Source organism: Convolutriloba macropyga, chromosome 6 (assembly GCF_964194025.1).
Source record: "Convolutriloba macropyga chromosome 6, txConMacr16.3, whole genome shotgun sequence".
Taxonomy (NCBI): Eukaryota; Metazoa; Xenacoelomorpha; order Acoela; family Convolutidae; genus Convolutriloba; species Convolutriloba macropyga.
In genome coordinates, this window is record NC_134473.1 from 14,575,729 (window position 1) to 14,599,628 (window position 23,900).

Here is a 23,900-nt window from a genome sequence, read left to right on the forward strand (position 1 = left end):
CATTCCAAACTACAATAGCACAGAAGATCATCAATTCGGTTTCTGTGTTGATGCGAACAATTTATACGGAGGAGTGATGCAACTTGAAAAACTCCCCCTCTCAGAGTTCGCATTCAACACAGAAGTTACAATTCAAGAGGTCCTTGACACACCCGACAACGCCAGCGTGGGATAATTTGTGGAGGTCGATCTTTCATACCCACCAGGATTGCATGACGATCACCGGGATTTCCCCCTGGCCCCTACCAAGGACATTGTTGAAGAGGAGTGGTTGGGAGAATACCAACTTAATTTGAAAGAGCAACACAACCTGCCCACATCAAAAGTGAAGAAATTATTACAAACGTTTTTTGATAAGGAGAGATATGTGGTTCACTACAAATTGCTCAAACTGTATATTGAACTTGGACTTGTAATCAACAAAGTGCATAGAGTACTGCAGTTCCGCCAAGAAAGCTGGCTATCACCATATATCACGTTAAATAGTGAAAAACGACAAGTTGCAGCTAATAAGTTTGAGGAGAATTTTTACAAGTTAATGAACAACGCTGTATACGGCAAGAACTGCGAATCTAAGCGACGCCGCAGTAAAATTACAATCACGCGTAACGCTGAACAAGTGCTGAACGTAGTGTCTAAGTTCGAGTTTGACAGGTACATGATATTCGGTGAAAACATGGCTGCTTTGACGACACGCCCAAAATCTATCTTTTGGAACACTCCAACTATTGTGGGAGCCACCATCTTAGATTTGGCGAAATATCACATGTATTATTTCCACTATCGGGTCATGCGTGCAAACTTCAACTGTCGCCTATTATATAGTGATACGGACAGCCTCTTATATTCTGTTCAAAGTCCGGACTTCTACAAGCAATTATCAGAGAAGCCGCAGTCAGTTCTGAGCCATTTCGATTTTTCAAACTACCCGTCTGATCATTTCTTGTTTAATGCCAGTAACAAGAAAGTAGTCCTTAAATTTAAGGATGAATTCGCCGGCGACTACATTACCGAATTCATCTGCCTAAAGCCAAAGCTTTACTCCATTCTGTCAACAAGTAAGTTTATTATCTTTGAAATCAATAATATTAGTTTTACTATAAATATATATAGTTGGTTAGTAAACATCTGGAAGTTGTTAGTATGTATTGTTATTATATAGGGGGTTAGTAATGAAAATAGCGCCTATTTTTTCTCATTTTCTTTCCATCTTTTCAGGTTGTAGAAAACTCTCAGCAAAGGGAGTGACGAAGGCTGCGCAACAACATCTACGACATGCAGACTTTGTGAATACCCTGCTGTCAGGTAACAGTGTACGTGCAGAGAACACCCGGATTGTTTCTGACCACCACTCGTTGCGCACAGTAACTACAAACAAAATCTGCTTGTCAGCGTTTGATAATAAACGCTACATACTAGCCGATGGCATAAAAACCCTCCCATTTGGCCACTATGAACTGGGCGATTATGCTATAGATGAAATAAATTGGAGCGACGACGATGTGGAGTGGGATTATGAAAATTCTGGCAATTTTAGTGACTTACAGCTAAGTTCGAGTCCTGAGTGGGATAACAGCTTCGTTGTGCCACAATCGTCTCCAGAAACCAACACCCAAAGCTCCAACACATGGCAGCCACCCGACCTTGGTTTTCTAGCTGCTGAATTGATAAACGATTCGGATATTGGGAGCAGTGATTTAGTTGATTTTGATGCAAGTTCGGATGAAAATTCCAGTCCCGATAACCCGTTTATTAATTTTGAAGCAGAGGAAGCCAGTGAAAGTGAACCAGAAGAACCAGTGTTTAAAACTGCAAGGCGTTATTAGACAGTGTAATTAAACTTAATAGTGCAGAAAAGCGCACGCAAAACTGTACAAGTCTTGATTTTGCATGGAGTTAAGTATTTGGTTTTAATTTAAATTGATTGAGTGTTTTGAAAGCGCTAAGACTACTGAGAAAGCGGCGAGAAAGAAAGATTGGAATAAAGCTGAAAGGAAAGGTTTTACATGTACAAACCATTCAATCCCTCCTAACCTAATTCCCACTCATGATCACTCCCTATATTCCCATGTTTAGTATCGCATGAATACCCCCCCGCTCTTAACGCTCTTGTTATTTACTACTGACAACGATACTAAGTTTCTCCTGCGTCCAAAAACGACAATACCGAATCTCTCTTGCTTTCAAAAATGACTCTACCGAAGATACCGAAGATACCAAAGCTGTCTTACATTTAAAACCAAAGATACTGACCTTATTTTACGTCGTTTATGTTGGGTGTTCTGGACTGAGGCGCCCTCCCCCTATGCGCACAATTCAATCAACGCGTGTTTATTGCCTAATATTGATTTACAAAGTAATGACACGTGTTCCGCAACTTGCATGAAATAGCTGTATGAACCCACAGAGAAGATCTTCTTTTTCTAAATCGTTCATTTTTTACCTGTTGCTAGAGATTGAAGTTGTTTGACTCCAAAAATTCAGTTGAGCCTGAAATAATTTAAATCAATCAAATGCAATTGTTATCATTTTTATTCTATCTTTGAAGGATTTTAGCAGACTTACCGACGAAGACACGCGTAGGGGCACTGCTGCATTGGAGCCCTGAAAATAAATTTCTTTCCAATTTTAGCCACATATGAATTATGATTGGATCTTCATTGATTTGACTCAAAAAATTAGATTCCTTGGAGGTTTATATGAATCAAATTGTTTTGCGATCGCTTGTTTCAATTTATGTTAGAGAAATTATCTTTACTAAATCATTTGTCAAAAAAAAATTAGTACAATAACTTGCATCAGACAATGGTTTTTAAAAATTAAGTGTGGATAAAGCAAACATATAATACCGCCAAAAATGAAAAATGATCAATTGAGATAGCAAATAAATCAATAATAATTAAAGCATTCAGAACTGCAATAAACTACCGTATGATCTGAATTGCCCTACGCTAGTCCGAAATTAATGCTAAATATGCATTTACTTGCAAATTTTCACTCGATTACACCAAGTTTGTAAACATTTGTAAATCTCTTCGCAAAACAAGGTTTACAGAACTTTCCAAAAAAAGTTAGCTTGAAATTGCAATGTGCGTTGTTTTTCCAATCATTTCTCGGAGATTGCTTATTTTACCTTTCAAGTGTGTGATCACATAGTGAAGAAGATAAATGTGATAAAAAACACTTCAAAGGTCCAATTTTCAACAATAAAGGACAAGAAGTTCTAACCTGTTTGCTAATACTTAGGTAATGCATTATTTTAGAAAATTTAATATTTTTATAACTATTTGTTTAACATCTTTTTATAACTAATTGCAAGTTTGACAATAAAATTAAAATATGGTATGACAAGGCGACGAGTTGATATTCAAAGGAATGTTAACAAATTTTTGATCATTTAGAATGCGAAAAAACCCTGAAACGGTAGCTGGGATCTTTCACATCCCATTTTTAAAGATAAAAGCAATCAATCAATATGAAATACCTAAATTTCATCTGAAAATTTTTAGAATGCATACAATATTTAAATAACACTTTTCGTTTTTTGAGTTTACATGTTTTGAATCTAAGCAATAAGTTTGCTGTAGAAAATATCTTAGCTATTTTTGGGCTATTTCGTCTTTTTTGTGGACATAACCCGAGTTCATCGTCAAATCTTAATCAGTTCTGATTTAGTGAAATTGTAAGTGTTGGATTAATACTGTGTCAGAACTCTGATCATATCACTTTTCAGACTTGACACATCTTAGACAAAGTTTTAAGTCTTGTGCAAGTCTTGGCCAAGACTTGACAAGTCTTACATCAAGTATTGAGCACAGTTTTTAATTTTCATTTGCTTTCATTTGGTAAGAGGCCGCCACTTAGAAGAAGGCCGCCACTTAAAATGGCGTGCTCAAGAAACTCTCAAAAATTTTAAAAGAAGCACAAGACAACACGAGACCTTCCATAAAAGTTAACTTGATATAGAAAAAAACAATTCTGATATTGCACAAAGATCCCAATTTTGCATACTTTTTGAAAAAAATGACTGCGGGTTGAATATATGGGACATTTTAAGTTGGTATATGCTCAATTCAGAAATGAATTGGTCGGGTTAGCAAATTCACGAAAAAAGTTTTATTAAATTTTGCTTATTTTGAAATGCGTTAATTATGAACAATTTCTTCTTACAACTCTACTTTGACTAACTGCGCAATATTTTAGACTTGTCAAATGTTGGTCAAGACATTGACTCAAGACTTGCCAAGTTATGACAAAGACTTGACTTAGACTTGACAAGTCTTGAGCAAGTCTCGACATGTCTTCACAAGTCTTAAGACTAGAGATATGACGTGATCAGTACCGATTGGTTAGTTCGAGACGTATATTTCACTAGAGGAGTACTGATCAATGCTTCAAATTCGAAATTCGTTCCGGGAAGCGCCAATACGTCGTCACAATTTCTATTATAGTGGTTTTCACAAAGACAAAACGTTACGTTATAACCGTAAGCCAATGTGTCAAAGAACTGGTACTGGTGGACAACGTGACACTTGTCCACAACTTTCATCATTCAGTAGGAGTAAAAAGTTATTGGTTGAACTGTATTGGCAATTTCGTGAAAACCAGTTCAGAGGTTTATTTTTTTGTTTCCATTACTTTCGGTCAAACTGAAATGTTGTTATTTATCGGTTCTAGCAACTGTAAACATCAATGAAAATGCAAAAAAAGTATGGCGAGGTTTATAGACTCGAGTGAAGAACATTTTATGTCCACGCTTGCTTTAAAACGGATTGTTGTCGATATTTGGGATGGAGATTTTTAGTGGACCATCACTAATGTCCACAAACGCTTAAGATACCAAATTTGAAACATAGTCATGATTAAGAGTGACAAATTCTACAAGATGGATTTGAGCAATTGTAACGTAATGAAAAATCATTGAGGTCATGCTGACAATTCAAAGAGAAAATAGTTTCTTGCTCGGACCAAGGTGTCCTCTCACTTGACTTCAATCATCATTAAGCAAGAACAAGGGTGTGAAGCAAATTGCACTCTTAAAAAGCTGTGAAAAGAGTGTAAGAGGGTACGGAAATTACTCATTACACTCTTTAAAATCTTCACTTCACTCTTTCTTTCTTACACCCTGGGCTGGGGTGAAAGCCGCAAATTAGGTAGGATATCCACTCAATGTGTTATAATGTAAAAAACGGATGTTAGGTCAATACCAAGAACTTTAAATAAACTTTTCTAATTTTAAAAACTTGTCTGATATCATATATTATGAGACGTGCCAGTTCGTGATAGATGTGCCAAAAATGTTAGGTTATACCTCTGCTAACGAGAAAACATACCTCAATAAGCAGGTAAGCCACCAATCCATTAACGAGAGGTTTGCGCAGGTCGTCAAATTTGGCTTTGTCTAATTCAACGTCACATATTGTTCGTATTTTTTGAGCAAGTCCTTTCGAAGCAGCCACCGATTGAGCTCTCTTCAAGTTATCATCGTTTAATTGCCAAATGCCACTCCTATTGGCCACGATAATGTTCGATCCAAAACTACTCACAAAAGCTGCTCGGTAGAGAAGGAAGTTATGTCTGCAACAAATATAAATTGCAAGATCTAGACATGCAACATCTAGACATATAAATAGCAAGATCTAGACATGCAACATCTAGACATATAAATTGCAAGATCTAGACATGCAACATTTAGACATATAAATTGCAAGATCTAGACATTCAACATCTAGACAAATAAATTGCAAGATCTAGACATGCAAAATCAAGACATAAAAAATGCAAGATCTAGACCTGCAACATCTAGACATATAAATTGCAAGATCTAGACATGCAAGATCTAGACATATAAATTGCAAGATCTAGACATGCAACATTTAGACATATAAATTGCAAGATCTAAACATTCAACATCTAGACATATAAATTGCAAGATCTAGACATTCAACATCTAAACATATAAATTGCAAGATCTAGACATGCAAAATCTAGACATAAAAAATGCAAGATCTAGACCTGCAACATCTAGACATATAAATTGCAAGATCTAGACATGCAACATCTAGACATATAAATTGCAAGATCTAGACATGCAACATTTAGACATATAAATTGCAAGATCTAGACATTCAACATCTAGACATACAAATTGCAAGATCTAGACATGCAAAATCAAGACATAAAAAATGCAAGATCTAGACCTGCAACATCTAGACATATAAATTGCAAGATCTAGACATGCAAGATCTAGACATATAAATTGCAAGATCTAGACATGCAACATTTAGACATATAAATTGCAAGATCTAAACATTCAACATCTAGACATATAAATTGCAATATCTAGACATGCAACATTTAGACATATAAATTGCAAGATCTAGACATGCAACATCTAGACATATAAATTGCAAGATCTAGACATGCAATATTTAGACATAAAAATTGCAAGATCTAGACATTCAACATCTAGACATATAAACTGCAAGATCTAGACATGCAAAATCTAGACATAAAAAATGCAAGATCTAGACTTGCAACATCTAGAAATATAAATTGCAAGATCTAGACATGCAACATCTAGACATATAAATTGCAAGATCTAGACATGCAACATTTAGACATATAAATTGCAAGATCTAGACATTCAACATCTAGACATATAAATTGCAAGATCTAGACATGCAAAATCTAGACATAAAAAATGCAAGATCTAGACCTGCAACATCTAGACATATAAATTGCAAGATCTAGACATGCAACATCTAGACATATAAATTGCAAGATCTAGACATGCAACATTTAGACATATAAATTGCAAGATCTAGACATTCAACATCTAGACATATAAATTGCAAGATCTAGACATGCAACATCTAGACATATAAATTGCAAGATCTAGACATGCAACATTTAGACATATAAATTGCAAGATCTAGACATGCAACATCTAGACATATAAATTGCAAGATCTAGACATGCAACATTTAGACATATAAATTACAAGATCTAGACATGCAACATCTAGACATATAAATTGCAAGATCTAGACATGCAAAATCTAGACATATAAATTGCAAGATCTAGACATTCAACAATTAGACATATAAATTGCAAGATCTAGACATTCAACATCTAGACATATAAATTGCAAGATCTAGACATTCAACATCTAGACATATAAATTGCAAGATCTAGACATGCAACATCTAGACATATAAATTGTAAGATCTAGACATGCAACATTTAGACATATAAATTGCAAGATCTAGACATGCAACATCTAGACATATAAATTGCAAGATCTAGACATGCAACATTTAGACATATAAATTGCAAGATCTAGACATGCAACATCTAGACATATAAATTGCAAGATCTAGACATGCAACATTTAGACATATAAATTGCCAGATCTAGACATTTAGCATCTAGACATATAAATTGCAAGATCTAGACATGCAACATCTAGACATATAAATTGCAAGATCTAGACATGCAACGTCTAGACATATAAATTGCAAGATCTAGACATGCAACATTTAGACATATAAATTGCAAGATCTAGACATTCAACATCTAATCATATAAATTGCAAGATCTAGACATGCAACATCTAGACATATAAATTGCAAGGTCTAGACATTCAACATCTAGACATATAAATTGCGATCTAGACATGCAAAATTTAGACATACAAATTGCAAGATCTAGACATTCAACATCTAGACATAGAAATTGCAAGATCTAGACATGCAACATCTAGACATATAAATTGCAAGATCTAGACATTCAACATCTAGACATATAAATTGCAAGATCTAGACATTCAACATCTAGACATTTAAATTGCAAGATCTAGACATGCAACATTTAGACATATAAATTGCAAGATCTAGACATGCAACATCTAGACATATAAATTGCAAGATCTAGACATTCAACATCTAGACATATAAATTGCAAGATCTAGACATTCAACATCGAGACATATAAATTGCAAGATCTAGACATGCAACATTTAGACATATAAATTGCAAAATTTAGACATGCAACATCTAGACATATAAACTGCAAGATCTAGACATTCAACATCTAGACATATAAATTGCAAGATCTAGACATGCAACATCTAGACATATAAATTGCAAGATCTAGACATTCAACGTCTAGACAAATAAATTGCAAGATCTAGACATGCAACATTTAGACATATAAATTGCAAGATCTAGACATGCAACATCTAGACATATAAATTGCAAGATCTAGACATTCAACATCTAGACATATAAATTTCAAGATCTAGACATGCAACATTTAGACATATAAATTGCAAGATCTAGACATGCAACATCTAGACATATAAATTGCAAGATCTAGACATGCAAAATCTGGACTTTCTTGGAACGCCTCTGCAAGATATTTTGGCGCTAAAATTTAATGGTAAATCTTGACACGTCTTAATGAGATTTTGGTTGACTAACCAGTACAAATTTCATCTGATTGAGTTTTTCCTTGCGCGTTTATATCCTGCAAATACCTCCAATGAGCTTCCTGGACTTACTTCCGCGCAAAAAGAGAGGGTAGCTGGTAATACACCATTCACAGTGACTGGTAGCGTTTAAATTATGTCATTCAATGATAGAGGACGTCTATATACTAATTGGCTCTTATTGTCTCTACCAATCAAAGTGGAGTTGATAAAATTGCTTCAAAACCGATGGAAAATATGAACCGTACGTTATGAACCCTCCTCTGTTACTGAACCGGTATCCTTGAATAGCAAATCATGTGGTAGAAATGGCGCGTGCGCATTGGGGTCAAATAATATGCAACCACTACGCTGGTTGTGCAAAAATCCACCTGAAACTAATTCACAGGAAGGGGAAGGTGAAAACAGACATTGGACTATGGATTTAAGCTAGTGCCATGATAGTGATTAACCAGTAGATTATCATTTTTTTGCATAACATCTATACATATATCATTTTTCACAAATGTGCTTTCGTCCATTTGGGAGTATACACAGAGGTTTAAAATTTCAATTTCTCAAAACAAAAAAGTGTGTAAATAAAAATCTTATTAGAAGATTAATTGAAGAAAAATAAAATGATAAAAAAATGTGTAAGTATAATTGATATCATAATAAAGAGCGGCAATTATTTATGAGGTGATGAAGAATACAGAAAAGACACTAAACTGGTTTTAAATGATGCTGAAAAGGGTCCAAAAACATGCAAAAGTGGGATAAGAATTCCCGTTCTTAGTTAAAATGGAATAAAAGATACAATTTTGGGCGAATAATTCCAATTCACTTTTTGGAATAAAACCTCCCATTTTTTTTCTTCAAAATTTTTTCGATTTTTTATTTACAATTCTTATGTCACAAAGTAAGAAATTTTCAGCAAATGATGCAAATCAAATTGTTGCAATGATGATCGCTGATGCTGATGTTGGCTATTTTCTATGAGAAGCACTCACATCACCACAGAGTATAACCCACAAAGATAGCCAAGCAATCGTTAAAACGATTTCACTCAAAACCAGATATCGCGTCTCGTATCATATATATATATATATATATATATATATATATATATAATTTATATATATATATATATATATATATAAATATATATATATATATATATATATATATATATATGTGTGTATTATATATATATATATATATATATATATATATATATATATTTATATAAGGTGCACTCGGCAAATTCAAGCTTCATGGAGATTTTCTAAGGGCTGATCTTGTGTTGCCAGGTGATGGTTGTTTGACTTCTTGGCTAGTCTCGTGGAGTGTGAAGGATGGAATTCAATTTCTTCAGTTAAGTACGCTCTGGTAACAAATATCAGCATTAAACAAAGATTACGACCAAAATCAAATTTCGCTCTTCGTTTGTGGAGCTCTAGAGACTCTTGCGGAAGCAGTGCTCTGTTAGTACGCTGAACAATTTTCTCTTGTGGGCTCGTATTTGTTTCCGTATCTTGATTTCGCTTGGTTCAATCGAATTGAAGAATCCTTTTTAAAAATTAAGTTTCTGGAGATGATGAAAAATAGAGATTGTTTTCAGATGACAGAAAGTAGAGGGAAATCTTCAAAAAGCAATGTTAGAAGCATTTAATATAAAATCAGAAAGAAAGTTTTTAAACAAAGTAACGTTGTGATAAAATTTCTATGCAGATCAAACCACAGAGCCAAAGAAAAAGGAACCGCGCGTAGGACATAAGTAGATTTATTTTCAAGATCTATTTGAATTGATTATTTTTCTGTAAATCAGTGTATTACCGAGAAAAGAGGATGTCGCAGTTGCTGATCCTTGTTACTTGTTGATTTTATTGTAATAAAGCAACAAAAAAAATAAAGTACCAGTGCAGGGATTCAAACAACAGCCAGTTTGAATCCCTGCTCTGTTTAAATATTTGTTGATAAGGTTGCTGAGAGCAAAAAGAACTGCAAAGAATAAAGAAAGAAGAGTCGGCTAGAATGTCAGTCGAACGATAATTGTACAAATGTGGTCATTAGTCTTTGACAGTCTTTGCAACTGGGCTAATGATTATTCATTTGCGAAAGAAGTCATCTAAAATAAACTTATTTTCAAATTCATATAATATTAAATAAAGGTAAAAAATGGAAGAGTAATGCGCTAAAGGTACTACCATAACCTGAACCAAAAAATGACTAAAACAGAACCGCATGTGGCAAAAAACTGACGGATGGACTTTTTCCTTTTCTTTTATTCAACTCAGTGGAGTGTCTAGAAATGAAGTAAAAAATTGGAAGAGAGTGGATTCGAAGGAAGGTTTAAATGTTCATTATATTTACGCGTGAATAATTTGAAAATAGATGTCATTTGCGGTAGTTCTATTTTGTTTACTAATTTGATCATATCTGAATTGACCAAGAGCGGCTGGCTCAGGAGATTGAAAATAAACAAAATGAGATGTATAAAGAGTGACTTGTAATTGGGCCTAAACCAACTAAGCGAGCGGCTGGCCAAACACTCGTAACACGTCTTATCAGAAATGACTGGAAAAGCTCTTTTTTCCGGCGGTTAAAGAATAAGAAACCAAGAGGAAAGTAACTGTGCTACGGTTTGGACTGCTATTGGTGAAACTAGTTGATCTTGTGTTCAGACAACTAAATTACACTGTTTTAACACCTCAGCAAACTTTTCTAAGTTTTCTATAGGAAGTAGCGCGTTGAATGAGAAAAAAAATATAAAACATAAAAAGAATTGAGCGGAGCTGGAGTCGAATTGTGAATTGTATTTATGCCTACAGATTTGTAACGTTCTTCCACGTGATCGGTCCTCACAACTGTGATTCTGGCAAATAATTTGTGTGCTTTTCGTTTACTTGTAATCTGATTTAATTTATATATATATATATATATATATATATATATATTATGTGTGTGTGTGTGTGTGTGTATTATATATATATATATATATATATATATATATATATATATATATATATAAGGTGCACTCGGCAATTTCAAGCTTCAAGGAGATTTTCTAAGGGCTGATCTTGTGTTGCCAGGTGATGGTTGTTTGACTTCTTGGCTAGCCTCATGGAGTGTGAAGGATTGAATTCAATTTCTTTAGTTAAGTACGCTCTGGTAACAAATATTAGCAATAAACAAAGATTGAGACCAAAATCAAATTTCGCTGTTCGTTTGTGGAGCTCTAGAGACCTCTTGCGGAAGCAGTGCTACGTTAGTACGCAGAACAATTTTCTCTTGTGCGCTCGTATTTGTTTCCATATCTTGATTTCGCTTGGTTCAATTGAATTGAAGAATCCTTTTTAAAAATTAAGTCTCTGGAGATGATGAAAAATAGAGATTATTTCAGATGACAGTAAGTAGAGGGAAATCTTCAAAAAGCAATGTTAGAAGCATTTAATATAAAATCAGAAAGAAAGTTTTTAAACAAAGTAACGTTGTGATAAAATTTCTATGCAGATCAAACCACAGAGCCAAAGAAAAAGGAACCGCGCGTAGGACATAATTAGATTTATTTTCATGATCTATTTGAATTGATTATTTTTCTGTAAATCAGTGTATTACCGAGAAAAGAGGATGTCGCAGTTGCTGATCCTTGTTACTGGATCATTGATTGAAAACATACAAAATGAGATGTATAAAGAATGACTTGTATTTGGGCCTAAATCAACTAAGCGAGCGGCTGGCCAAACACTCGTAACACGTCTTATCAGAAATGTCTGGAAAAGCTCTTTTTTCCGGCGGTTAAAGAATAAGAAACCAAGAGGAAAGTAACTGTGCTCCGGTTTGGACTGCTATTGGTGAAACTAGTTGATCTTGTGTTCAGACAACTAATTTACGCTGTTTTAACACCTCAGCAAACTTTTCTAAATTTTCTGTAGGAAGTAGCGCGTTGAATGAGAAAAAAATATAAAACATAAAAAGAATTGAGCGGAGCTGGAGTCGAAGTGTGAATTGTACTTATGCCTACAGATTTGTAACGTTCTTCCACGTGATCGGTCCTCACAACTGTGATTCTGGCAAATAATTTGAGTGCTTTTTGTTTACTTGTAATCTGATTCGTCTGTGTTGGCTGAGATTTCTAGGTAAATTTACACTTATTTTTCCACGACTTGTCTGCACTTTCCTTCCTGCAACGGAATTATCATCAAAATCTGAGATTATTGTTAAACTTTAGTGGAAAGGGCTTTATATTAAGCCTTAAAATTGATTTTATTTTATATCATCTCCAAGGTGAAAACCCTTTTTACATAATTCAGCCTTAAATACATTATATGACCAAAATCTAGCCAGTTTATAACCAATTATAGCGTTTAATTTTGATAAGCGGAGAAAAACGCGGCTAGTTTGCCGTTTTGTATTTGGATAAAGCTGCTGTAATTATGTTGCACTTAAACACGTATCCTTTCCTTGAAATTAAGCGTAGATTGTCAATTTCAGTTATACAGTCCAGCTTCCGTTTCCTTACCGTTGCCGAATAACCAAACTCATCGTCCTTAGTGAGGCCTAGGATCCGAGCTCCTTTATTTTTACGATCAACAAGCACAAAATCATCTATCTTCACACAGTTTTAGAGCCGAACTTCGAAAAACCCATCAAGACTCATCATTCGCAAATATTTATGACCCAGTTTTGAAAATAATCGTCACTTATATGCAAACATATTCCTTACTTTAAATCACGTTTTTCTTTTGCTCTAAATTTACTCGACTTTAGACTTCGAGTGAGGACCAGAAGACGTGCGAACAATCACTTGAAGTATTATATTCACAAGAAAAAGGTAAGTTCTTTCTCATTTCAATAGTTTCATATGTGTCTTCAGAGAATTCGTTTCTTTTACAAAAAAAAACAATCATCTTTGTGCCTTCACATAAGAGTTCTATCAATTTAGATTTGTTGATGAAACATTTCATGATTCATAAATCGTTTGTGCCTCAACTTTTTTGCACGAACATCAATTATGTCAAATGCATCGCGGACTAATGACAGAAAAATATCTGTACTGGGCAAGTCTGATAACTAATCTAATATCGTTACAATAATTTCCCTTTTCTCTCAACAGTCAGCATGCTAATATTTCCCAGACTGAAGGGCAGGTAAATATCAGTACTAGTTACGTCATGTTGCAAGTCTTATAACAGTCTGCAGCTATGATCAGAGGAATGATCATGTCACTTTTCACTTGTCAGTAAGTGCAGATCAGGGCCATGACGTTAAAATATAAATGCAAGTCTTGGCCAGGACGTGCAAGTCTAATTAAAAGTCGTGGCCAAGACGTTCAAGTCTATATGAAAATCTTGGCCAAGGTTTTTGCACGTCAAAAAAAACGTTAAAAATAGCCGAAAAAAAGTCAAAAATAGCTGAAACAAATGTGAAAAATAGGCGAATAAAACGCCAAAAATAGATCCCAATAAAATCAAAAACATCCGAAAAAAACTTCAAAAAAAACCGAAAAGATCGTTAAAAATAGCCAAAAACGATTCAAAAAATGCCGAAAAAAACGTCAGATTTAGCCGAAACAAACGTCAAAATTAGTCCAAAAAAACGTCAAAAAAGCCGAAAAAATGTCAAAATAGCCAAAACAAATGTAAAAAATAGGCAACAAAACGCCAAAAATGCCAATGTTTTGTATTTTCAGACTATCTTTTGATCACTTTGTAAGTTAAATAACTAGCTGTTGATACCACAATAAGGAGTGAGTTAGAAAAAAGTTAAAATTTTTTCTGTTAACCTAAAAATTTTTAAAGGCAAGAGTATCGAACGGTCTTTCTTAGTTATGAATTTCAGAAAATATAGGATGGTAACCTGCCAGATATCCCCAAGCAAAGCCGACAAACTCAATTCAAGTCTCACAAGAAAAACATAAATGTCACGAAAAAAAATCTATCAAAAGTTATGGCATTTTTTCGCATGTTTTCTCTCTATAATGTTCAACGCAAATGCAAACTCAATCATATTTGATGGAACGTGAAAAAATAAGAGTTTTAATTACGCTTTCATGTTATTGAGACGCGTGGCTGCCCTTCGTCAGCTTTACATTGTGATTTTTGGTAAGGGAGCTTTGCGTTTTATCTGACTTTCAGAAGTAGGCAATATCGTTAGGCTAAGGATCAATAGTGTGAAAATGTTTACAGAAGGCGATTGAAAGGTTGTAGATGTTGTGGTTAAATTTGAAATTTTAATCCCAAAAACTTCGAGGTTTTAACTTAATTTCAGTGTATAATGGGTTAAGAACTGAAAACTAACAATGATATTCGTTTAAAAAACAAGTGGTTTAAACCAGGTTGATTCGAATAACATAGGATTATTAAAGGATTCAGGAAAAAAATTTTGTTTGCAGAAAACAGTTTTTTAAGATTACTTAAACCTTAAAAAACATGGTTGCTAGCGCTGGTCTTTGTAATATCAAGAAAATTTTTGCTTAAAAATAATTTATTTTTTCTGGTAAATAAATTGTGCTATAGTTAGAATCCTGGCTTTCATTAAAAACCTTATAAAACTTTGATTGTCTCTTTTCTGTGTTTCTATGTGCAATCTGGGACCACTTCTGGAACACTAAAGTGCTCAAAAGCATAAATGGGGTTGGATAAAAGGACAACAGTTTGGGTATATCCAGACAGATCAGATGTGTCCTCGGAGGGCTCCTGTGATTATTTTTCAACTCGAAGGAGGCTAGATGCATATCTGCAGTGAACACAATTGACCTCGCCGGAGTTCTGCTGTAAATACAATTGAGCTCGGCGAAAGTCTGCTGTAAAAAAATTGAGCCCGGCGGAGATCTGGTGTGAAAACAATTGAGCCCGGCTGAGGTCTGGTGTGAAAAGAACTGAGCCCGGCAAATGTATGGTGTGATGAAACCTGAGCTCGGAGAAATTCTATTGCTCTGAAATTTACAGCGAGCAGAAAAGTGTGTCTTCGGTAATTTTAATTGCTTGATAATTGCTTGAGGCTAGATGCATATCTGCTGTGAACACAATTGACCATGGAGGAGGTCTGCTGCAAAATACAATTGAGCTCGGCGGAGATCTGATGTGAAAACAATTGAGCCCGGAGGAGGTCCGGTGTGAAAACAATTGAGCCCGGCGGAGGTCTGGCGTGAAAAGAATTGAGCCCGGCAAAAGCATGGTGTGATGAAACCTGAGCTCGGAGAAAATCTATCGCTCTGAAAGTTACATCGAGAAATAAAGTGTGCCTTTTCAGTGTGTGTATTCTCACATTAATTTGTTCGTCTTTGAATTAGATATAATTAATTATAATTGCGCATTTAAATTATTTATAATTAAATAATCCGTCCAATTTTCGGTAATTTTAATTGCTTGATAATTGCTTGAGGCTAGATGCATATCTGCTGTGAACACAATTGACCTCGGCGGAGGTCTGCTGTAAATACAATTGAGCTCGGCGGAAGTCTGGTGTGAAAACAATTGAGCCTGGCGCCGTTCTTGTGTGAAAACAATTGAGCCCGGCGGAGTTCTGGTGTGAAAACAATTGAGACCGGCGGAGATCTGCTGTGAAAACAATTGAGCCCGGAGGAGGTCCGGTGTGAAAACAATTGAGCCCGGAAGAGGTCTGGCGTGGAAACAATTGAGCCCGGCAAAAGCATGGTGTGATGAAACCTGAGCTCGGAGAAAATCTATTGCTCTGAAAGTTACAGCGAGAAATAAAGTGTGCCTTTTCAGTGTGTGTATTCTCACATTAATTTGTTCGTCTTTGAATTAGATATAATTAATTATAATTGCGCATTTAAATTATTTATAATTAAATAATCCGTCCAATTTTCGGTAATTTTAATTGCTTGATAATTGCTTGAGGCCAGATGCATATCTGCTGTGAACACAATTGACCTCGGAGGAGGTCTGCTGCAAAATACAATTGAGCTCGGCGGAGATCTGCTGTGAAAACAATTGAGCCCGGAGGAGGTCCGGTGTGAAAAAAATTGAGCCCGGCGGAGGTCTGGCGTGAAAACAATTGAGCCCGGCAAAAGCATGGTGTGATGAAACCTGAGCTCGGAGAAAATCTATTGCTCTGAAAGTTACAGCGAGAAACAAAGTTAGCCTTTTCAGTGTGTTTATTCTCACATTAATTTGTTCGTCTTTGAATTAGATATAATTAATTATAACTGCGCATTTAAATTATTTATAATTAAATAATCCGTCCAATTTTTGGTAATTTTAATTGCTTGATAATTGCTTGAGGCTAGATGCATATCTGCTGTGAACACAATTGACCTCGGCGGAGATCTGCTGTAAATACAATTGAGCTCGGTGGAAGTCTGGTGTGAAAACAATTGAGCCCGGCGGAGATCTGCTGTGAAAACAATTGAGCCCAGAGGAGGTCCGGTGTGAAAACAATTGAGCCCGGCGGAGGTCTGGCGTGAAAACAATTGAGCCCGGCAAAAGCATGGTGTGATGAAACCTGAGCTCGGAAAAATCTATTGCTCTGAAAGTTACAGCGAGAAATAAAGTGTGCCTTTTCAGTGTGTGTATTCTCACATTAATTTGTTCGTCTTTGAATTAGATATAATTAATTTTAATTGCGCATTTAAATTATTTATAATTAAATAATCCGTCCAATTTTCGGTAATTTTAATTGCTTGATAATTGCTTGAGGCTCGATGCATATCTGCTGTGAACACAATTGACCTCGGCGGAGGTCTGCTGTAAATACAATTGAGCTCGGCGGAAGTCTGGTGTGAAAGCAATTGAGCCTGGCGTAGTTCTTGTGTGAAAACAATTGAGCTCGGTGGATGTCTGGTGTGAAAACAATTGAGCCTGGCGTAGTTCTTGTGTGAAAATAAATGAGCCCGACGGAGGTCTGGTGTGAAAACAATTGAGCCCGGCGGAGGTCTGGTGTGAAAACAATTGAGCCCGGCTGAGGTCTGGTGTGAAAACAATTGAGCCCAGCGGAGGTCCGGCATGAAAACAATTGAGCCCGGCGAATGTATGGTGTGATGAAACCTTAGCTCGGAGAAATTCTATTGCTCTGAAAGTTACAGCGAGAAGAAAAGTGCGCCTTTTCAGTGTGTGTATTCTCACATTAATTTGTTCGTCTTTGAATTAGATATAATTAATTATATTTGCGCATTTAAAATATTTATAATTAATAATCCGTCCAATTTTCGGTAATTTTAATTGCTTGATAATCAATTTTCTCTCACTTTTTGATAAATATATTTCAGATATAATTGATTATAACAGAAATTAAATTACAATTATAACATTTTGGAAACAACTTTTCTGCGGGTTATTAAATCAATTCCCCGCAGTCTCGCATTATATGCTCTTATTTGCCCGATTAACAAAATAACTTTGACCTTATTACCACGGTAGAAGCGTCAGACGGAAACAGATGTGTACAGGGTTGTCCAGAGTGAAATCGTTCTTGTCCAGTATTCAGATCGTATTCCACGTTTCGATATAATTTAATTTTGAACCCCCCTTTCACCCTCGTTTTATGATGAATACTTTGTTCCAATTGACAGTATTACTTCACCGTTTAAAGCTGTTAGTCTGGATAACTTCCGTGCGCGAACCAAGTCAGCTTGGCACTCCCAGAGCGCGACCCGACCAAGTGAGACTGGCACACCCCAGAGGTGCGTGTTCACGAGTGCACAACTCAGGTTGTTTTGAGTCAATTTCAGTGAGCTTATTCTGGTACCCTTCTTTGCAATCAAAAAATAAACCACTAAAGGCGTTCAACTGGCAACCAAAGGTGCAACCAAATGAAAAAAATTGCAGTGCCATTTGGCTGCTACTCTGTACGAAAGTGGGTGTAGCATGTGCTATTGTTAGTCCCAAATTTAGGCATTAAGATTCTATGAGGCAAAATTCATAATTTATGAGTTCTATCATTCAAATATATTTTTCGATGGAAGCTGGACCCGGAAAATTTGCTAAAAATAAGCCCTTGTAGAGTTCTAGGACCCGGAAGCAGCCAACTTTGAGCTCAAACCTACACTCTATGTACATAATTAATAAAATATTGTTGATCTCACCTAGTTTTGAAATAAGGTCTTCAGGGTTTCTGACCGAGGGTCTCACAGACCCTGGGCAATCTGATCTGAAGCGGCTATGGGAAGCATTATTCCAGAAGCACTTTTCTAAATCTCTTTTTTTCCAGAAATAAATTTTTATGTTTCCTCCTTTATCGTTTCCATCATGTATAACAGATAATTAGATTAGAGAGTCACTGCTAATGTGGTTAAAAATAGTTCTCTCTATGCAACATTCCATGTTTTCATGCAATTAAAAGGTCCTCAGTAATCACCGTACCTAAAGTCGGAAATTTCTGTCCGATACATTATTGCCGGAGTAACTCATGGCCTGGTACGTAATCCACTGTGGTCTGTTTTATATCTATTAATATCCTTCTTTTATATGGGAATAAATAACTGTATGTAATTAGAAACTCAAAACAAAAAATTTGTTATCAAAATAGAACGCGCTCTCTATTAGTTCGAATCAAACTAGTAATTTTAGTTACTCTTTGGTGAAAATGTTAGAAGTTGTTAGTCTGTCCACAACTGCCTTCGTCACTTCACAGCCTGTGGAACCCGCTCTTCTCGTCAAGTCAACACCATCAACACTCCATAACATGCAGGCTGTAGTCACCTAATCGAATGATCATTTAGTTGTAGCTTAAAAAGTCCAACTCTTCATGAATTTACACTTACATGATTGACTTTTGTTAATTATACAGTTATGGCTGAAGTGATAGAATCGACAGTAAAAAATTAAAAACAACAAGACGGCTCGTTAATGTGCGTTCGCACATGATGTTCCGACCCGAGCTCATCTACATTTTGGACTGAATTGTCAACCAAATGAAGAGATAACAAAAATAGATGTTTGAGTTTAAAACAACCGTTACACAACCTATCTACTAATTGAATTACATAATGCCATGTCTCATTACAGCACCAACGAGATCTCTCGTTGAAGAGACCACGAGAAAAAAAACAAACAACAAAATTAGCCAAAACAAAAATTTCACGGCAAAAACTGAATATCAAAATTTTAACAACGTCAAAATGCAGTCAAATAAATCCTTAACTACAGAAATTTACGTTTTCCTAACCATACAGCAGATGGAAAATTTTCTTATTGAGATTAGGTAACAAGTCGACAAAAAGAACGAAGAGTGAGGCGAAAATTAAAAATTAACCAACATTCAGCTTTTAACTAAAAAATCCTTGATAAATTACTAAAAAGTTATTACAAAACCAAAGGGTTCTGTCTTTGGTTATACTAAGCCATAGAAACGAACTAACGAGTAACTCCAAAAATTGCAAACGATTTGCGAAAACACAAACTATAGCTACCATTAAAATAATTTGCTGTCATCTGAATATTATGTATTTTAAGTTCAATTGTTACTTTTACTAATTCAGCTGAAGGGTTTATACTGAGAGATTAAATAAATTTTCTTGATCCACATTTGAAAACCATTGGGATCTGTTATAACGCGATTGTTCTGAAAGAAGAGAAAAAGAAACACAAAAATTGGCCACTCAATAAACGTTCAGAAAGTCAGATATTGTCCAAAAACAAAACAAATAGATATGTTGTCTCTTGAAATGCAAGAAATTGGGACCTCTCATTGATGAAAATAAGTTACAATTTGACGAAAAGAACAACAAAAACTGAAAAACTTGAAAAATATTTCAAAATATTTGTCATAAATTTCAGGACTATTCACTGTAAACTGACTGCTTCGCGTAACATCATTCATTCAATCTTCCTTTACAAGCCTATTAGACCTGTCGGCAAATTACGGCTACCTAAAGAACAAAAACCGAAAATTCAAGAAAAAATTGAGCAAGAAACGTGTCGAAGGCATTAAAAAATGAACTTTTCGCTGAAAACTCTTCTAGTTTTAATTAATTTTTAAGAGCAATGGGGTTTCTCTTCATTATCCAATATAGTTACAAAAAACCAACAAATATGTACAAATACATTAGAACCACGAAAAGTTTGAGAAAACATGTATTATCAACGCCATTAAAATCATTAGCTTTCAACGGAAGTCAGTTAACACGCTAAATTATGCCTCGATGTGACAACAAGTTTTTTTGCCAATCATAGTTCATCAATAACACCTTACAACATGCTTTTGACTATGAAAACAACATTTATCTATGATCCGTTTAACTTCTTTCCTAAAGTAATGTAGACTATCGGCAGTAGGATGATGTGATTATTTTTCAAAAGGATCCAAAATTAAAAAGTACCCAAAAATTTAGAAAAAAATATGAAATCATGTGGCATTGAAGTTTTAAAATTAATAGGTAAGAGATAAAACCGCTAACCAGATTAATTTTGGCTGCAGTAGAATGAAGAGGGATTATGATAGGACTGACATTGACCAACAGATCACTAAAAAATTTTTAGGATTGGTTAATGTTCAAAAAAAACTTTAAGAAATGTTTTTAGATTCTTAACAGCCATTGAACTCAAAATCTTTAAACTGAGCTCAATAACTACGCTCAGATATGGCCCGATTGGAGGGTTAAGATGTTTGTCATGCATAGATATAAAACAAGACATCAAAATAATTCTTATGACTGTGAAAACAATAACAAAAACAGACAAAAACCAAAAATCAGTAGAAAAATGCGATAAGAAAGTGTCGAAGCCAATTAAACCATTAGTTTTTCTCTGAAAACTTTATCTGTGATCCACTGAAAGTCCTCACTAAGTTAATGGGATTAGAGTAATATTTTGATAATGTGTATGATATGTGGATAATGTGATAAGCGTTCAAAAGTAACCAATAGTTGCAGTAGGACGGAAGAGGTTGCAGTCATCCCTGGACTCACTTACAATTCACGATAATAAGTATGATTCTTTTTTGTTCAAAAAAAATCGAAAAATAATTTTTTAAGTCTTAACAGCAATTAGCTGTCCCCGCAAAGCGCTAGATATGTTCATTTGATGCTAATTATGGATTGCATTGAGCTACTTGTGAGTGAATCTAAGCCATAGGACTCTAAAAAATTAGTAAAACCTCAAAAAAAAGAAACTCAAAATTTCATTTAAAATTACGAAAACTCAGAATCGAAGCCAAAAAACATGGGCAATTCCTTGAAAACGATAATTATGGTTCATTGGGCTTCATTCGACAGTAAAGGAGGTTTGTCATTAATAGAACCTCGACATACAAAGTGACTTGTCTCTAGGTGAGTAAAAAAAGCAAAAAAAGAGAAAAGTTTTATTAAAAAAAGAGCTCTCAAATAGCATTCAATTTTTTTTATAGTGAGCTTCCCTATGAGACCAGAACTAGTTTTTCTATCGCCTTTAATCTATTGGGAACACAAAATTGGTCGATTTTTGGCGTTAAATTTAATTTTGAAGTACTATTTTTATAGAAAAAATTTTAATTTGGAGAAAAATTACACTAAAAGTGAACAAATATCCCTTGTTCACACAAAACTTCAATCCTCGATAACTCCTCGAAAAAAACGAAAATCAAAAAATCTTTTTTATGTTGAATTCTACGCTGGACCAGCTTTTTAATGATACTACTCAAATTTCTCTACGACGAATATATCGATCGGCCAAAATTGACTGAACAAAAAAAACACATTTGAGTATATAGTTCCTCCCCCCCCCCACAAGTGGGGTCGGAACAAATACTTAACCAATATGGACATAATTTGAAAATTCATAAAAATACAAAAACATCACAGGAAACGATATGCCAGGAGAAGATGAACTGGTATTTCGTAGAACGAGTTTTGCTTTGTGAAGCCTTCTTTGGGAAAGTTAATTGCAAACAAATTCAGCTCAATTGTCAGCATATTACGTTCAGAAGCTGAACTATTTTAAATTACAAATTTCAAGCATAAGTGGAGATCTCATTTTGTTCACAAAGGTGGCAAATCTTTTGCAAAAAAAAACGCAAAACTAAGAAATATCTATTAGATTTTAAAATAGCAATGTTAATTAGAAACCTTAAAGCAGTCTTTTTGCTATAATTTTTTTCAGATCAGCTGCTTCATTAAGATCTTTGTTGAATAATGAATAGATTTTGGCTTTTATCCTCGAAAGGAACCAATTAACAGAAACTGATTTGAAGGTCTTTATAATAAACTGCATTAATTGAAAAAAATGTTACCCCATACAAATATGACTGAAAGAGTCGACCCTCCCGCTCGTCTATTTTTCAGAAACATTTTTCCAATCCGAAAATACTAGGAAAGCGAAACATTCCGATTCCGTAAAATATTTAAAGTTTTCTCAATAAAACACTAGCTTCGTTATATGAAACACAATCGGTTTTATGAGGAAACGATCTCGTTTTGTAATACCTAAAATTAATCAATGTGCAAAGAAAACATGATCTCACAATTTTCCTACGGCGGGTGCGTCTGGGTTAATCCCCTTTCCTGCAGGGTTCTATTCGCAACTTCCCAGCGAAAGTTTAATGATGACGCAATGTGATTTTTTAAATGTAACTAATGGTGCGCTCATTGTGAACAGGACTGCATATATGTTATATGTTATTACATCCTGGGGGATAAATAACCGAAAAGGTGTAAAAGTTATACTAACCAGAAAAATAGACCAACAATAGGAATTCATGGCAGTGAGAAGGACTTGAATAAAGAAGACAATTGAAATAGTAAATTTAGGACAATTTATTTTCAGCTGTCACAGACTCAATACCGCTATAAGATGACCGTTTCATTTGATTCAAGCGGTGAAAATAAGAAGCAAAGTTTAGTTTTGGGATTAAAAGTGGTGCATTAACTTTGTATTAAGATTGTCTGCGTGACTCACTTTATTCGATTAACGGAAACAAAATACTATTGCGACAATGTGATGCCGTCATATAACATTATGAACTTTACTTTTCAGACGACTTGATTAAGAAGTAACTAATACTGTATCAATGGAGTCACTACTGACCAATCAGGTCCCAGGCTGAGACGTGCGCTCAAAATTGTCCTGATCAGACCATTTTGAGTGGACACTTGTCCGTTTTGCGCTCGAAATTGGGCAGTTTCGAGAGCACGAGCGCACTTGAGTCTGATCAGAGGCGGATTCGACCGCGATTGAGTCTGATCGTAACAGGTCTCGAGCATGCTTGAGTCTGATCATAAACTGCTTAGACCGCAACTGGGTCCGATCAGAAACGATTTCGAACGCAAGTGGGTCTGCTCAGAGACCATATCAAGCGCAATTTTTTTTTTCAATTTTTCTAGAGATGTTGACTATGCCAAGAGGCAAAAATAAAGCAACGTTCTGATCAGAGACTCATCTTAAGTCTGATGGCTCCGATCAGAACCAAGGAGTCCACCTGATTGCAAATGCCGGCCCTCTTTAGAGGATTTTAATTAGTTTTTTCACCGCTTAGTGGTTAGCGGTGATTTTTT

General features: G+C 35.1%; 1 protein-coding gene across 1 annotated transcript in view; it reads right to left on the bottom strand.

Moving 5' to 3' along the window:
* LOC142340812 (uncharacterized) overlaps nt 1-23,311 on the bottom strand; it is a 123,718-nt gene extending 100,407 nt beyond the window's left edge. The window contains exons 1-5 of the mRNA XM_075391540.1: nt 23,077-23,311; nt 19,007-19,134; nt 5,334-5,577; nt 2,566-2,604; nt 2,444-2,490 (exon numbers count right to left, since the gene is read on the bottom strand). Of these exons, the coding sequence (XP_075247655.1) occupies nt 2,444-2,490; nt 2,566-2,604; nt 5,334-5,577; nt 19,007-19,134; nt 23,077-23,106 (488 nt within the window). The 5' untranslated portion in view covers nt 23,107-23,311. The remainder of the gene's footprint in view (nt 1-2,443; nt 2,491-2,565; nt 2,605-5,333; nt 5,578-19,006; nt 19,135-23,076) is intronic.
* Between the last annotated feature and the right edge of the window lie 589 nt (nt 23,312-23,900).